Raw genomic sequence first — 18,108 nt, 5'->3', positions numbered from 1 at the left:
ATTTGGACATAAAGTTTTACCTTATTATTCATCAAAATTACACATAAATGTCATTATCTACATAAAAATACCTCATCTTAAAAAACAAAATACTTTGGTCTCATCAAGGACGTTAGAAAATGATGTTTATATAATTAAGAGATTATAGTAGGAAAATGGAGTAAAGTTAATGAGTGGATAGAGAATTAAGTAGAAAGAGAAAAAAATTATAATAGAAAAGAGTAATTAAGTTATATTTTGCCAAAAAAAAAAGAAAACAATAACGTCCCAAAAAGAATACAAATTGCTTATGGTAGGGGCCAGAGGTGATAAAGGATCTCGAACTTGGCTGAAAATCAAAATCTGCCTGTAGCCCCACGCCCCCACCAACTCAAGCAAATACTTTTACTGTTTTTGAAAATAGACACATACAAGCAGTTGAACATGCCCTATTATTCAAGAAATTATAAATGTCAAGGAATGAACATCAAAATCATTTTTATCATTAAATCGGGAACAATTTCTAATTTCATTTGTACCACGTTCATGACAACAGAGTCCAACTTTTGTGTATTCTGCACGCGGCTCAGCACCAGATACATATTCTAACTGCAGATTGGCATATTCTATTTTTACATTTCAACTGAACAAAACATCAACGGAGAGCTACTCTCAGTACGAAATGATATCCGGGTAACCGGTTCTATATTATTAAATCATCCTCTAGATAACTGTACTCGAAAGTGAACTCCGTCTTAATTCTTTGACACCTGAGTATTGAAAAATGAAAAAGACATCAGTTAATATAGAAATACTAGAATGTGCAGATAAGTACAGATAAATTGTGGCGCCTTAACAGAAATACTAGAATGTTAGTTGTAAGATGATCACACAACGATAACTACAATCACACTTCACAGCTTTGCTGGACACTAAGGGCGTTCTCAGTATTCTAACAACCTTTTAGTTCTCTAACTGAATCAACAATGCAGCCAAAAGTTGATGTTGAAATTTATGGGATGACAAAAAAATAAATGTGTCAATATCACATTACAGACTCATTAAGGAGAAGACATCACATATGAATCCCACAAAGCTTGATTGCTAAACATTATAAAATACCAAAATGAAAACCGACTTCCTAAAGCTCCAAATATTACAAAACCTACTGCTAAAGAACTAGAATAAAGTGCAAAAAAGAAAGTGATGATCCTACAACTACAGGAAGAATACGCATGTTTGCAGGTAGTCAGAATTCAATGAAAACAGAGAAAATGATAAAGGGCAAGTAAATGTAACAAATAACAGCATAAATAAGATTATGAGGGAGCATAATGAGTCATCAGTAACTCTAAATTGAAATAGACATGAACATATATAAAATTATACACTGAGCAGAAAGTATAACAAAAGAATAAAATAAGAGTATCAACAAGAAGAAGAACCACAGCAACAATAATAATAGCCCATACCATCCATGTTGTTCATCACTGGCAATATGGAAGTCAAAATACACATATGTCCCCTGTTCAAAATCATCTGTAGCAACTTTTGGCTCCTCATGCCGTTGGAACCATGTGTTGTATTTTCTGTGGTATCTCCAAGATTGTTTTTTTAGTTCCCTAGCAGCCAAGTATTGCTGATAGGTATTCTGCATATGTCAATAGCATCAGACCAAGAACAAGAACATAAGGAACATGGCATGTAAGCAAAAAGTAAGACTTGACACCTGCTGGTAGTAAAATGAAAAGAACAGGGTATCAGTGCCATAAGTATCTGCACCAAGACGTTCCCAAAAGGCAGGATTATTAACAATAGGGGCTTGTACTTGAGGATAGCTCGGGGGAGTTGCGGCAGGATGTCTCTGAACATATCAGAAGCAGGAAGTAGGACCAGTTATGAACAGAGGGAGACCAAAAGAAAGAGAGCAAAAATAGTTACATACTGGAGTATAGGTCTTAGCACGTTCTGAATCCTTGGGCTGAGGAAGTCTATAATAAGCAGCCTCAAGCATCTGCAAATTATACGACTGATCATGCATTCCCCCAGAATTTGGAGTTGATGCGCTAATATTATCCCCAATAATACCAAGGTCAGACACACTTCTTCGACCAATAACACCGAGACTTCCAGAAGATGAAGCTGATTGTAAAGGCTGTCCTGGAGATAGATCTATCTCCCGTATTACTTGAGAAGGCTCAGCAATAGAACCAGAGGCAACTGCAGCCTGCTTGTAAGAAATTGCAAAATTGTTTTATGAAATACTATATGAAGTTCTATTACAACCCTATGTAACTAACTACAAAAATTAGAATTTTGAAGTATTCAGAGTTGAAAATGCAGAAGCTCCACCACTTATACTCAAATCCAATTTTGCAAACAAGAAAAATATAATTTTTATCAAACATTACTTATACTCCCTCCCTCCACGATTAAGAGTCCCATTTCTAAATGGCGCGGGTTTTAAGAAATGTTAAGAAAAGTGGGTGGAAGTAAGTTAGTGGAATAGGGGTCCCACTTGTATATATTAGTTTTAAATGATATGTGAGTGGAATGTGGGGTCTCTTTACCATTTATGGTAATTATGAACCGGGACTCTTATTCGTGGATGGACCAAAATGGAAAAACGGGACTCTTATTCGTGGACGGAGGGAGTATATGAGAAAAGATTCACTAACATATTTTCAAAATAAAAAAAAAGTTCCACATACTGAAGCATCTAAAGCGTAAGATTTCAGTTCATCCTCTGCAACAAGAGTTTTTCCTAGCCCAGAGTTGACAGCAGAATCTGCAGAAGAATCTTCCGCGAGGGACTGTTGCTGCTGCATTTCCTCAGCTTTGTTAAGGACATTTTCTGTAGAAATATGAAAAGACCTCACCATTAGAATTAGGCTACCAGAATAAGATAATATGGCTTGTGGAAACTATTAAGGCTTAGCTTTTGCTTGTGGTTCTAAAATATGAAATCAAAATATCAAAACATTCAAAAGTGTGCTTTATAGCTGCAGATCATGTCAATGTTATTAAAAATCTGTCACGGCACAGCCATGGCGCTTTTCCGTGGTGGGATTTTGAAAAAAGATCATCTACATGACGATTTTTGGCAGATTATAATGGCGGCCGCCAGGGGCCGCCACATTCATGGCAGCATTTTTTGACTGGCTTAGTCCTAAACATGGCCCATTAACCCTAAACTTCGCCTGATTGCCCAAATGACCCAGCCCATTTTCCCAAAATCCTACCTATTTATTATAATTTGACCCTACGACATCCCTATCTGTTCACTTGTTTTTTCAGCCTCCTGTGCCGCCCTACTGATTTAGTTTCTTTTAAAAACATGGCAATGAAACCCAGCTTAAAATATTTCATTATCCAGTATATAAGTGTCTATGTATAGTAGAATGTCAGACTTTGAAACAGAGACTAAAGAACATGATTTTTTAGTAAGACTACTGACTACCTGCATCCTTAGGTGTTGAAGATATGATTGTCTGCTGATTAGCAGGTTGGTGGATTGCACTTGGCTGTGGCTGCAGTGAAGCAGATGTTGTTACACTGTTAATACCTGAAGCCTGGACCCCAGCCCCCAACCCTAGTTGAGGTGTGATGGATGAGCTTTGAGCATTGAACTGAGAGAAAAAGGAAAGGGAAAACAAGTTGCAATTAACTGAATAAGTGCATTGCAACAGAAAATTTTGACAGATACAGTAAAAAAGTGTAAATAAAAGTTGTTTCATCCATAATAGGATGTTTGAATTAATATTGCACTTCCATTCAGTAATATTATGCTTCAGTTGCTCTAGCATATAGGTCACTGTGGCGGAGTCCCACGGATATGTACATTGCACACGAGGTCTTACTTATGAATGAAAACCAACCATTAAGATCAAATAAAATATAAAAGACATGAAGAAACGTGATTTTATACAAACTTGCGGAGTTTTGGCAATAGGGAATCATATGCAACATGTAATAGACAAATTAAGTAGTACAGCTGAAAAAACCATCTCCTATAAAGATAGAAAACATGATTAGCTTCATTAGGTGTAATGATTTATGCAGGTAACACACTTACTGTACAGGACCAAAAAGTATTTTAGAACAAATGTAAGGGACCAAATTTGGACTTCAGTCAATAAATAAAAGAGAAACGGAATTTTTTAGGAGTTTGCACCTCGTGAATTTTCCACCAATAAATTGTTTTGGTCCAAAATGTAAGGTAGCACACTTAATGTATAGGACCAAAACGTATTTTAGTGCAAATGTAAGGGACAAAATTTGAACTTCAGTATTAATTTTTTATAACATAAGATAAAGATGAGGGATGGTGATGAAAGATACATAAATATCCATGGAGGATTGCATACCATGAATTTTGCTTTAATTGGTAACTGTCTCTAGAGAGAGAGAGAGAGTTGTCGGTGCAAGAAATCATGACATGACATTGTTCTAATCTATAAGAGACCATTGTTACACTCAGAATGATTAAACTTCCGAGAAAGATCCATATGCAGACATGCATATGCACAAGCCAACACAACAAAAAAGTAGAAAACAATATATTTGGCGAAAGACAGTAGAAAGCACCTGTTGTAAGAGAATGTTTTGCTGTTGTGCAGAGTACTGCTTTCCTCCAGAAATAGAAGGCATGCCCAGAAGATTATTCTGGCCATGCAGCTGCACCTGCTGAAATCGTTGTATATACTTCTCCCTTTGATCAGGTGCAATCTCAGTTCTTCCACGAAACTGGCCCTAAAGAGAGTAGAACTAATTATACCGACGTAATGGTAAGAGAAAAATGTTTGAAACTTGCTCCAAGTGTGAGTTTGAAGTCATTAACATGGCTCAAGAAGACTGGACAATATGAACCATGCATAAGAATCCTAGTCAATACGTTATTGTATACCATAAAAAACAGAAAGAATGAGACACAAAGCATTGATGCCAGTTCGTTCAACCTTTGAATAACTAAATATATCAAACACCATCCAGAATCAATGCATTTACATGCTAACCTCATTTCTCCTAAATTACATCATTCTTTATCGAGTTCAATTGTCAGTCCTGACTCAACCCATGGTTTGCTATTTTGTATTCACCTGTCAACACCAGTAATATGACTCATATCACCAACATTTATGAGTCCATATTCCTGACAATGTTCTGATCTTAGATCACATATGTGATGCTGGAAAATTTTAGTTCTAACAAAAAATATAGGAGCTCAAACACTAAAACATATATGGCCAAAAGTATCCTCTTCTTGCTTTTGTGGACGCAAGTCAACCATCCCTCAATAACTTAGAAATCTATAAACAAAGAAAGCAAATTCAACAGGGAAAGGAAAGATAGAAGATTGTCATTTTTATTTAATAGTTTAATGAGTATGCAGGAGCTGAAAAGAGCATCACTACACCAGGAACATGGAAACAGAACAATGCAACGTACTGGTTCGTTCTGGTTTTGGAAGGAATTTCCGGGTCGCCATTGCATACCAGGAACAACAGGAGAACTGAAAACTCTGCTGCCCCCAACTGCAGAATCATTAACACTTCCGGGATCAGATGATCCAAGCCCATCACTTGATTTTGCAGTTTGGGGCATAACTGCGCGATTACTTAAAGGAGATGCAAGAGCCTGCACCATGTCACTACTCCCAGGTCGATCATCAGACCCCAAGATATTTCTTTTCCCCATTTCAGATAACAAGGGAACGGCACCAAGGGCTCCATTGCTGGAAATTGTGTTGCCAGAACTAGGAAGGATGTTAGAAGCTGGTTGACCAGGCAACCCACCTCTGCCAAGAGCCCTTAATCCAGTTTCAGCAAGTGCTGGAGATGATCTACGACCAGGGAAATTCGTAATATCCTCTTCTTTTGTAGCACTTGGCACAGCCACAGGAGATGACACACTGACAACACCTGATTATCCCAAAGCAAGAATAGGGACCCAGGTAAGGAAATAGAAATCATCTCATTGACTATTCAAAGTTCAGTTAACTTACTTGTGATGCCAGGAGTTGCAAGACCTGCCGGTGGTGTTTGTGGTGCAGGAGAGCTGAGGTCACTACCTTTAGAAGGTGAGGTTCTAGCAACTGCATCATCCTGAAAAACTGTATCATCAAGCTGGTCGAGGGTGGAAGTAACCTGTTGGATGGTAGCTGGGGTTGTTGCCTGGAAAGGGAATCATCAAATTATTCCACGACAGTATTGTCAACTACATGAATAAATACATAGAAACAACTGAAATGACTTCACATAGTTATAAGTAAAAAAGAGAAAGATCAAAGTATAGAGGGTCTCAAAATATTATCAAATCCTGCTGGCCAATCTTTAAGCTTAAAGCATAATATGCTCTCTACAATAGCAAATAACGTCTGCACCACTGACCACACTGTGGCTAACAAGTAAAAGAGAATAGATTAAGAAAGATCAAACTAAATAGAAAATGGATTTTCCTTCATACAGTGAAATGAGATATATTCAGATAATCAATCCATATTCTAGGTAAGCATCAAGGGCATTTTATATTTCTTTACTTGTCTATTTGAAGGAAGGAAAATTACACATTACAAAGCTTTTAACAGCTGTTCCAACATTACCAAATTTCTCGTCAAACCACAGACAGAAGAAACAATCATCAACTCCATCCACAAATAGTTAAAGGGTCTTAGCATGAATACAACACAAGAGACTACTCAACTAAGATGTTAATTTTGACATTCATTGGTGATATTACATAACTACATCCTCCAGTCTAAACAAAAAGAATAGTAATGACTTTTCAATTATTTACTACACAACTAGCTAGGAGAAAATATAGGAGAAAAGATGCAAATACTTAAATAGCTCAGATAAAGGTACAACTTCAAGTTTAGATGAAAAAACAAATTATTATGGAGTCTGAAACATTTGCGCTGGCACCTCATTAGAAAACTTTGAAACACGTGAATAAGTTTCCTTGAATATATTCTCTACAAGTTCCACAATTTATCAGTAAATGGGTAAAACTTCTGCTGCATAGTGCTCCTAAGCAGGTAGCTTAGCGGGTACAGCTATGGAAATACAACACAATATAGAAATGATAACTTCTTTTCCAGTGTACAGAAGTGGAAAGGACACGAGTGGTGTAAGATGCAGGATTTGGATATGAACATACTGAAGTTTGAACAGGTGTTGCAGCCAGAGAAGTTTTCATAGTTATGACTGCACTGGAAGCAGTAACTCCCTGCCAATAACAAATGAAAGATGATACGGATTTCTGCTCCAATCTATCAATTTCATCTCAGAAGAAAAGGATAAATATCCCTTATAGTTACAGTTCAAGAAACTCAATTGAGATTAAGGGCACAACTTCAAAATCTAATTTATCTTTCTCAATGTTAAGTCATCAACTGCATGGGAACAGAAAGCATTTACCTTAACAAGACTAGGAGGACCTGTAACTAGATCTTCAAGAGACTCCACCTTGTCTAGAGGTAAGGAACTGTAAAGCTCATCAACATCACTAAACTCGTCAAAGTCTTCCTGCCAGTTATACATCAAAAGGAAACATAAGGGAAGATCCCTTAATATATACTATATAAATATATATATAATTAAACAGCCATGTAGAAAACATGAGACCAAATATAAGCAACATGGAGATTGAGAAACAAAAATCATGTGATCAACTAGATAAGTAGCTTTCTAGTATAACATGCTTAAAAAATGAAACACAATATACTCATTTGAAGAGGAGGACCTGATTTCTTTCAACATAGTCATCCAAGAAATCCTTCACGTCATTGACTTCCTCTGGACTCAATTCATCATTATCCAAGAGCCTTAGAATTAATTCCAGCTTCATAATATGAGCCTTATGCCGAGTGATGGATTCCTCCAGATGCGTCTACAAAAAAAAAAAAGAATTATTCAAGCACAGTTCATAGCACAGAATTAAGATATATTCCCTTTCCTTTCTTACCAGTCTCGCTGGCCTTGTCTTCCCTTTCTTAACCGTAAGTCCTTCTATTTCAGCTTCAAAATTATCAATTTGATTTTCCAGCTCACTGACCTATTTAACAGGATATCATCTTCAAAATCATTTATAGCTCATTAAGAACATACGTAAATGAAGCCAATACTCATGAGACTCATGACAACTACTGCATTCTACCATTACATAAGGCTTCATAACTAAATGGCAATGTACTGTAATAAAACACTCTCAAATTAGCAATATGACTATAGCTAACTCCAGAGAACTACTTAAGAGGTAAATATAATTAATAATTCCATAATATAACTTCTACTCTTTTAGGTTTTGCGACACTTCATATGCGCCAATGCGGACCTTGAAAGTGGGAGCAAAAACATTAAAATGCATTCATAAACGAGATATGAGCTCAAACAGCAGGTTGCAATACTATTAGGGAACATCAAGTGTGAGCAAGTAAAGAGAATGCAGTCTTGAATGGCGTTGGAAACCAAACCTGTATGTCGTGTTGTATCCGTAAAGAATAGATGAACACATCACATGTCATGCAAAAAACTAATTCGTCTAATGAAAGTGATAGTTTTACATGCTCAAACAAAAGAAATGCTCAGTGTTCCAATAGCATACCACGTTATTCAACCAATCTCTCGTCTCTGATTTAGCTTTTTCCTTTGGATCCTACAACACCAACATGGAGGCATCCCCAAAGATGTCAGAGTACTGTAAATGAAAGGGAAAATGGCAAATAGCTCCAAGTTTCACATTCTTATAGTAATAGTCATGTACTTCATAATATCCACAATCTCCATTTATAATACAATGAATATTTTTTCCTTTCTAGCTTTCTTCATTTCAGAATAAAATTACTTACAATTCTTATGACAGTTTATCTAACTACATTTTCTAACAAAACACATTTCCTCAATTATCATGTGCACCCCCAGTTATGTTATTTCAGATAAAGACAAGAGATTAGCAGTAGTCAATGCCTACCGTCTTAGGTTGTTGGCCAAGACCTTCTTTTGAGAATGCTTTTGTTTTTGTTTCTTTTTCACATATCTTAAATCGTTCCATTTCACGCTCAATTTGCTTTCGAGCATCCATCAGAGCCTGCTCATAAGAGGCACTAACCTATGTCAACAAGTATCAGAAGAAAATCCCATGTCAACATCAGAAAAAAAAGCAGAGATAATATTATTTCAACTAATAGAAAACCAGAAATAAAATATGACCGCGACAGGAATACATTGACCATACACATTCACAAAGGCATGCACAGAGGATAGAAACAAAAATGAATAAGATTGTAAAGCCCAAACAGTTGAGTACACTGAGTAGAACAATTATATGAGAAACATGTAATGTCAACAAAACATAACATCAATAGATTCAATACTGGTAAAAGCAGAATTAGTGATCACTAGATAACTAATTAGTTAGTACAGTTGTTCAAATGGGCTTCAAAAAGCCACCAGTAAGCAATATATGTATCTGACCCACACTCTCAATGTTGGTTGAGATGAGAAGCATCAGAAATCAAGTGAGATTACTATAATGCATCCAATATCTCAAATAATTGTCTTCTTTGTAAAACCATAAATACTGTTAATTAATATATTGGAATAAACTAATCCAGAAAGCATCATTTGTTATCTTCTGCAAGTTTTTTTGGTTTATGGTGACCTAATACTCCTTCCGTCCCACCGAAGACGACTCACTTTCCTTTTTCGTCCGTCCCAACCAAGATGACCCCTTAGAAAATAATTAAAATATGCAATTACCTTCCTCTCTCTTACTTTATTCCTCTCTCCAACTTTTACCACCCAACAACATTTTCTCTCTCTAACTTTATTTTTATTTCCTACTTTAAAACACTCAACAATCTTTTCTCTCTCTTACTTTATTCATTTTTCCTACTTTAAAACACCCAAATATTTTCCCTCTTCTCATAAACTCTTTAAAATAAGTATGCATAAAATCTCGTGCATGAACGGGTCACGGTCATCTTCCTTGGAACGGAGGGAGTACTATAGTTGCTTTAGTAACAATTGTAGAAGAATTTCCGACAAGCTTTATGTGATATCTTTGTGTCCAGAAAGTAGGCCAATATGTCAAGTATCATGCACGTCAGCAACGAACAGTGACTCCAATTTTGATTTGCAAGCCCCAAACTACTCAAGTTTCTTAGAGCTATTTGGTTTATCGCATTATTCTCTTTTCTATAAACAAATCAGGCATGTCCATCAACTTTCGCGTTAGCAACCAACAGTAGTTCCAATTGTTATTTTGATAGAACTGCAGAAATCTATTGGAAATGCATGCCCCAAACTATCAAGATTCTGAGAGCCATTTGGGCTTATCGCAATATCTCTTTTCTAGACTGTTATTCAATAATACATGTCCATCATCTTTATTTGAACTAAACAGTTTAAAGAAAAATTATATTGACTAGACTGGCAACTATAAATTACTGAAATCAGTTCAAAAGGAGGAAAATTTTCTGGGAATTCTGTGAAACGTGTTCTTGTCAATAGTCAAAAGCGGGTATAAAAGTTGTAAAATGGAAACAAAACAGTGTGTTAAAACTCCCAAAATAATGAGTGAATAAAGGACAAAAGAGAAATGCAATCAATTCTCCACCAATAATACCTTCTTATCCTTGATCTCGCTGGACTGTATCCATGTCTTGATCTGGTCTCTATACCTCTGCAACTTTTTAATCTCCTTTTTCAAGTCGGCCTCGAATTTTTCCTTCTGATTCGCATTGTCTGTATCATAAACCTGAGCACAAATTGAATCAAAGTTGACATCCAGAAGAAAATTATGTTCGGAAACAAATCGCAAAGAGCGGCAAAAGCACCTTGTTCCAAATGCTGTCGAACACGTCGACACCTTCTTGAACCTTCTTCAGAACCCGATCGATCTCGCCCTGTAACTTCCTGCTAGCTCCCATTGCCGATTTTCGAATAACCAAGGATCAATTTAGGAAAAAATCATCCAAAAACCCTAGGGTGTCGACAGAAATGGAGAATGGAATTAGTTCAGTTCGAAGTACTGCTTGGAAAGGGGCAAATTTCTTTTTGGCATATGTTGTTTAACTTCTGATTTTTACATACCATTACATACTAGATATTGATATTTTGAAGGAATTCAATAGAGCCTTCTAGGGACGTCAATCGGGCCGGCTCATCGGGCTTCTGGTCAACTCTACTCGGGTTGCAGGCTTGCCGGATTGTGATTTCTTTCGAGTTGTAAAAGTTCGCCCTAACCCTAAAAGCTTGGGTTTTGGGCTAGCCCGACGGGTCAGTCGGGTTGCTACCGATAAAGTTAAGGCTCGAACAATCCAATAAATCATGACGGAAATTAGTTATATTTATAAAATATAAAATATTTAATTATGATAAATTTGATATATATGCTTAAACTCAATCATAAAATACTAATATTTGTGATATTTCGTGAAATTTTAATGCATGTTAATAATTTAAATATTCTTTTAGTGAAATTAATTTATTTAACAATTATTATATTAATAAAAATTCAATATATAATTGATATATTTACCATAAGGCATAAAATTAAAAGTTATCTTTTTTTAGTTATCTATGTCATAAAATTAGTCAACGAAGTGTCGAATTAGGAGTAAAAAATTGAAAAATATAAATTTTATAGGGTTATCGGGCCAGCCCATCGGGTTTTCGGGTCTGGCCCTAACGGGTTGCGGTTTAATCAGGTGCGGTCTTATCGGGTTTTATCTTTAGCGGGCTAGAAATTTCCGACCCTTGCCCTATACATTTAGCGGGCTATCCGAACCAGCCCACGGGTTGCGGGCTACATTGACATCCCTAGAGCCTTCTATTGGTAGTTCTCCATCTCCCATTAAAAATGTCACAATTCTATTTTTTAAAAAGGTTCATATTTATATAAATATTATATTTTCTCTCTCCACTTAACATACAAAATAAAACTTCCAAAAATCTCGTGTCGTCTCACAAAAAATCTCGTGTCGTCTCACAAATGTAACATCTTTTGTGGGACTAATCGATTACTATTATTTATGGATGTCAATTCAATCAAAATTTGTGGATTAGCCTAAATACCTCGATAATTTAATGGGGTAAGAGTTGAAATTTTAGAGTAGTTTAATAAAAAAAAAAATCATAACCCAAATGACCGTAAATAAATTGGTCTAAAATCTAATAGAGATGATCCAAATTAACCCGATTCTTGTAAAGTTGGCCCGAAATAAGTTAATTCTACCATCCAACACATGAATATTAATATTTTTAAATAAAAAGATAATGTAACATTGATCAGGTTTCCTTGTCAGTGAATTGGCCCTTCACGAAGAATGTTAGATACGCAGTATACCATAAATTATGGCATATACTCCCTCCGTCCGCAATTAGGAGTCCCGGTCACTTTTGCGCACCCGTTTTATAAAAATAATACTAAAAAATAGTTAAAGTGGACAAATAGTAAAGTAAGAGAGATAATAATGTTGACAAAAGTCTTCCTAACATTATTCTCTTTTCTATTTTACAATTTCTCCACTTTAACTATTTTTTATTATTTTTATAAAATAGGTGTGCAAAAGTGACTGGGACTCCTAATCGTGGACGGAGGGAGTACCAAAATTTCAGTATACCAATAAAAATTTAGATTGTTATTGTCCCAAAACATTTTGGCAAGTGATCATATAATATTGAAAAGGTTATGATATACTCCTTCCGTCCACAAAGAATATGCACTTTGGGTTCGACACAGGTTTTAATGTAAGATTGGTAAAGTAAGAGAGATGTAGAGAGAAAAAGTAATTAAAGTATTGTTAGTGGAGAAAAAGACTTTCCAATATTAGAAAGTGCATATTCTTGTGGGATGAAGAGAGTATAAAAATTTGGTATTTTTGATACTATGAATTGATATTCGGTATTTCTCCTTATCCCTAATTGTAGTGGAGATCATATATTGATTAGTATTTTAGTCCTTTACATTAAGGAAGTGATTGGTTGGTCATTTAGAGCCCCCTAGCTGTGCCTCATCTGTAACTATTCTACAAGGCCCGGCGAATAATGGTCATTTAGTTAGCTAATCTTTCAAAATTGATGATTTTGCGTATCTGCACATGTGAGTAAAGAAATTAGGTTCTGGGAAGTTACCTAAATAACCCCAATTTTGCCTATTTTCGAATTATTTCTCTTCTATCATCTCTTCCTTCACGTCGGACCTTCCAACGGTGACCCTAGGTGAAAGGTCACTCAATCTGGCAAGGGCGGCCATATCCAACGACAAGGTTAGGTTTTTCTGAACTAGCTTCCGAAGTATTCGCGTTTTCCCATTTTTCTTGTCGTATTATGTGTACTTCATCGAATATGTGAGGGGAAATACACCCAACACTATATTATTCGCATAATCCAACAAAATACACTCAAAATTGGAATATGAGCCACTTCCAATATCTACAACGTAATTTTGCATTTTGTTAATAAGGATTTACACTAGTGGCATCAATTAATTGGATATGTTCATTTCCCACTTGTTTCAGATGTTTATGTTTTCAATTTTTGTTTTGGTTTCATATTTTATATGTACAAAATGCATCTATTTATTAGTAATTGAATTTTTTGTGAACGCTAACTAATAACATGAATTTACACTCGGTTCATATCCCACTCAGTGTGAATGTGTATGCTTCCAATTTTTGTTATTTTCATATATTTATATGCGCAAAATGCATCTATTTATCAGTAATTGAATTTTTTGTGAAATTTGGTGAACCCTAGTTACATGAATTTACACTCTATTCATTTCTACTAGGTGTGAATGTGTATGTTTCTAATTTTTGTTGGTTTCATATTTTATATGTGCAATATGTATCATTCCGTCTAAACTAATGCTATGTTCTTATATTTTCTTGTTCTAAAATGGACCGAACTTCTAAAAAGGACAAAAATGTGGTGCATATTATGGAGGAGATTATAAGGAATTATCTAATTGTTCGACTATGTGTCATATACCTCATACTTAGACGATTGGGCCAACACAAGAAGATGAAGGGAACTCAAACTGTACTACCTTATATCAACGAGGTTGGTTGGTGTTACTGACATGGACTGTCTGGTCAATCTTAGGATGGACCGGAATGCATTTGGTAGGCTATGTGTGTTGTTCCGACAGTTGGGTACTATTCGCGACAAGCGGTGTATATTGAAGAACAAGTGGCCATTTTCCTAAGTTTATTGGCACAAGAAAAATATGTGAACGGATTTGATTTTTGGCCATCAGGCCACACAATTTCATGCTGCGTTCATGAGGTCCTTCGAGCTATCTTGAAAATGCACATATTGTTTATCGTCAATCCTGAGGTGGTGTCGACCGGAGATGGAAGCATTTCAAGGTACAGTTCTTTTGGATATAAAGATATGTGAAAAAATTATTTACAATATTCACAATACTACACTCATGAATTTGTCTGCTTGGCTTGGTTTTTCTCAGAACAAATCAAACACCAATACTACAACATTATTGAGTATTTGCGAGTATAAATCCTTATCGAGCTTACCTCCTTCTGGAAAAATGCGGTACTTTGCTCTATTGGCTTCGTCGACAAGGGGGGCGGCTTGTGTGAGAAAAAAATGGAGAAACGTTCTAATTAGGATGTATTAGATCATTGGAGGATATTCTTGTAAATACAAAAAAAGGAGGTGGGTAAAACCAAACAAGAGACGCAGTTAGTGTAACTTAAGATAAAGTTTACCATTTCATGCTCATCACATTTTCTTAAGAAATGCTAACATATGAACCAAACACTCCCTAAATTTGTTATCTTTTGGTCCCAAATAATATGTTTTGGTCCAAAATTAACAATTCCGTTAAAAACTTAACGGTCAAACATATCTTGACCAAATTTGTGACTTAATTTTGAATTTAAATAACCCAATTAACTTAATAAATATTAATCTAATTAACCTAATAATAATTAATTAGGTTCAGGTTAAATAGATTCAAAATTAAGTTATTAATTTGGTCAAATCACGTTTGACGTTAAGTTTTTAACGACATGGTTAACTTTGGACCAAAACATATTGTTTTGGACTAAAAGGTTACAAATTTAATGTATAGGACTAAAAAAAAATTAGGACATATGTCGGGGAAGTCTATATATAATGAAATAAATTTATTTTAATGAAATACATTTTTGAATTTGCAATGATGCACATAACAACCGTCACTAAAACGATCAATTCCAATCATTTGCATATGACACGTTCTAATGTAATGTTATAATGACGTGCATTCAATGTGTATAAAAACATCAGTATAATATGTACAATGAAGACGAAGAAAATATTTTCTTTCCCTATTTTTATCTCCTAAAAATTCAGAGCATTATGAGGTGTTTATCTACAAAGCTTTCATGGTATCACAGAGAAAAACTTCCGGTCCATTCTTCATATCTTTTATGTTTATCTACAAAGCTTTCATGGTATCACAACAGTCAAATCCTAGGACCTACTTCTGTGTCTTGTCTCTTTCTTAAAATGGCAGACATCCCTTTTACCCAGCCACAAAATCATCTACAAATCACCCCTCTCTTTCCCCATTCCCACCCCATCTCCCTCAAGTTTTCTTCTGGTGATAATTTTCTCATGTGGCTCCACCAACAAGTTTTGGCTACTGTCCAAGGCTATGGTCTTGAGCCTTTTCTTGATGGTTCAGTCCCTATCCTTCCCCAGCTCAATCCTGATGCCCCTACCTCTTCTGTACAACCAAATCTAGCATTCCTTGCTTGATACAGGCAAGACCATCTCATGTCTTCTTGGCTTTTGCCTTCTCTCACTGAGAGCTCCATGGTCCTTGTAGTTGGACTTTCTTCCAGCAAGGAAATTTGGGAGGCCGTCACCGCTAACTATGCTAGCCAAAGCAAGGCTAAGATTATGCAGTATAAGTTTCTTCTTCAAACCTTCAAAAAGAACTCACTCCCTATGAAGGATTATCTCAGCAAGCTTAAGTCCTACTCTCGGCTCTTCTGGCTGTCGCATTCTCGAAGAGGACCAGATCCTCCACATTCTCTTCGGTCTTGGCTCAGAATATGATCCAGTCATGGTCATTATCTCTTCCAGTGCTTATCAATGGACAATAGCGGATGTTGCCTTGCTCCTGCTCAGCTTTGAGTCGTGCTTGCAGTCTATCAAGAAAAGCTCTATCAATATTGATGGATCTCAACCTTCTGCTAACTTGGTTCAACCCATTCCCCAGCGCAACAGAGACACTTCTTCAAGATTGAACTACTCTCATGGTCAAATGATGGCAGTCGTGGTAGTTTTCGTGGCAAAGGTGGTCGTTTTGGCAACCGCCTGATCTGCCAGCTTGCCAAAAGCCTGGCCACTCAGTTGATCGTTGTTGGTATCGTTTCGATCAAAAAATTGGATAACTTTCTCACCAACCTCTCCGTAATCATCCTCTTTTGGCGCTCCAACAGCAGCCTGCTGCCCACATTGCTCAAGGTCGTGGTATACTCCCCACTCCTGTTCAATTAGAGTGCTACTTTGCTAGATCCTCATCATCGTCTTGGTATCTTGACTCCGGTGCAATGCACCATGTCTCCAACGACTTAGCCAACCTTAGTTGTGGTTCAGAGTATGGTGGAGGTAAATCTCTTCAGCTTGATGATGGTAATTGTGTTGCAATTTCTCATATTGGTAACTCTCATTTCTACCCATGTTCTGAATCTTGCTCTCGCTTCTTATTCCCCCATAACCTCTTGCTCGTTCCACATATTACTAAGGATCTTTTAAGTGTATCTAAATTTGCTTTTAACAGTGATGTGTTTTTTTGAATTCCATCCTACATTCTGTTTTGTTAAGGATCAGGTCACAAAGCTCCCAATCCTCAAGGGAACCCTTGATCGGGGGCTATATCGTTTCCTCCAATCCAGCTGCTTCATGTTTTTCTCCTTCAATCAAATTCAAGACTTCTTCAGCCTTTGTTGCTTGCTCCCTCCTCTCGCCAGAAGTTGACCCAATCATATTTCACTCTTCTACATCTTTTAATGTACTTAGTCTAGATTTATGGCTTTAAGAGTGTGTTTGAAATTTCCTGGATCAAGTCGTTACTTGATGAGCTGCAGATTAAGGGTTCGAACACTCCTACTATGTGGGTTGATAACATAAGCACAATTTCTCTCGCTAGCAATCCGGTGCTTCATGCTCGCACCAAGCATATTGAGCTTGACATACATTTTGTCCGAGATAAAGTGCAGGCCAAGTTGATTGAACTCAGACACGTCCCTTCAATTGATCAAATAGCCAATATCCAAACAGAACCTCTTGGGAATCAATTCTTCTCGAAGCTGAGAAATAAGCTTGGTGTCATTTCTCTATCTTCACATGAACCATACAACACGAGATAAAATCAAGTGGTCCTGCCGAGGTTGTTTTCCCAGCTACCAGCGGGATATGTAGGATTGGATAAGGATTCAACCTGTGTCAAAATGCAGATTAGTTCTTTAGCTAGACTAGGGTTTCACTTTTATGATTCCATATCCTTCTTTAGAGTAGTATATATACATGTATTATTTGACACTCAATATACAGAGAAAAACTTCCGGTTCATCCTTAATTTCTTTTATGTTTATCTACAAAGCTTTCATAACGCAATAGAACCCAAAGGTTAAATCTTGTAGTCTTGATCTTCTCTTGAATCCACTCTTCAAACTCTTTAAGTAATGATCACAATGCAAGGAACTCTCAAATATTATGCTCTGAAAATTATGCAGCAAAATGTTTCTTTGATGAAGCTTGATGGGATACTTATAGCCTCAAAATCGTGCCTCATAATATAGTAAAATCTTCAGCATAGTATGGTAAGTCTTGGAGAGAAAATAGAGCAAATTTGTGCGCTGCGTTTCACAGTGGGCCGCTACAAATCATCGCGTAGGTTCTGTATCTCGATTAGCGGTCGCTGACAATCACTATGTAGCTATTGGATCTAAATCAGTGGTCGCTACGCACATCTCAACGGTCGTTGGGTGTGTTCATCTTTTCAGCTCTATTTTTCGAAGCGGGCCGCTACAGGGGCAGCGGTCGATGGCGGCCAGTGGTCACTGCCAATGGTGCAACGGACCGTTGGCTGGCTAGAATACTCCAGATT

General features: G+C 36.5%; 1 protein-coding gene across 4 annotated transcripts; it reads right to left on the bottom strand.

The window, feature by feature from the left end:
* Positions 1-460: 460 nt before the first annotated feature.
* Positions 461-11,050, bottom strand: LOC125213727 (general negative regulator of transcription subunit 3-like). 4 transcript variants are annotated; one of them, XM_048114425.1, is made up of 17 exons: positions 10,817-11,050; positions 10,606-10,737; positions 8,950-9,087; positions 8,584-8,634; positions 7,945-8,034; positions 7,723-7,869; positions 7,398-7,505; positions 7,138-7,206; positions 5,984-6,152; positions 5,428-5,900; positions 4,567-4,731; positions 3,440-3,608; positions 2,691-2,833; positions 1,925-2,209; positions 1,709-1,843; positions 1,452-1,630; positions 461-749 (listed from the first exon to the last, which is right to left on the bottom strand). In XM_048114425.1, exons 1-17 carry the CDS (start codon positions 10,907-10,909, stop codon positions 683-685), a joined length of 2,613 nt encoding a protein of 870 aa, XP_047970382.1. In that variant the 5' UTR covers positions 10,910-11,050; the 3' UTR covers positions 461-682. The 4 variants fall into 4 exon arrangements, with proteins under 4 accessions (XP_047970382.1, XP_047970383.1, XP_047970384.1 ...); XM_048114426.1 differs by having other exon boundaries at positions 1,925-2,206; XM_048114427.1 differs by having other exon boundaries at positions 8,950-9,066.
* Positions 11,051-18,108: the final 7,058 nt, after the last annotated feature.

The sequence above is a fragment of the Salvia hispanica genome, chromosome 3 (genome assembly GCF_023119035.1).
Source record: "Salvia hispanica cultivar TCC Black 2014 chromosome 3, UniMelb_Shisp_WGS_1.0, whole genome shotgun sequence".
Taxonomy (NCBI): Eukaryota; Viridiplantae; Streptophyta; class Magnoliopsida; order Lamiales; family Lamiaceae; genus Salvia; species Salvia hispanica.
Note: the sequence above shows the minus strand (reverse complement) of the source record. Positions and strands in the feature narration are given on the sequence as shown.

Bases quoted from the DNA above. Each gene is read 5' to 3' on its own strand.
- LOC125213727 (XM_048114425.1), bottom strand. From the start codon at position 10,909: ATGGGAGCTAGCAGGAAGTTACAGGGCGAGATCGATCGGGTTCTGAAG. The intron at 9,088-10,605 runs GTATTATTGGTG...TTGTTGACATAG, and splicing joins GCGAGATCAAGGATAAGAAG to GTTAGTGCCTCTTATGAGCA. The intron at 750-1,451 runs GTATGGGCTATT...TTCAATACTCAG, and splicing joins AGTGATGAACAACATGGATG to GTGTCAAAGAATTAAGACGG.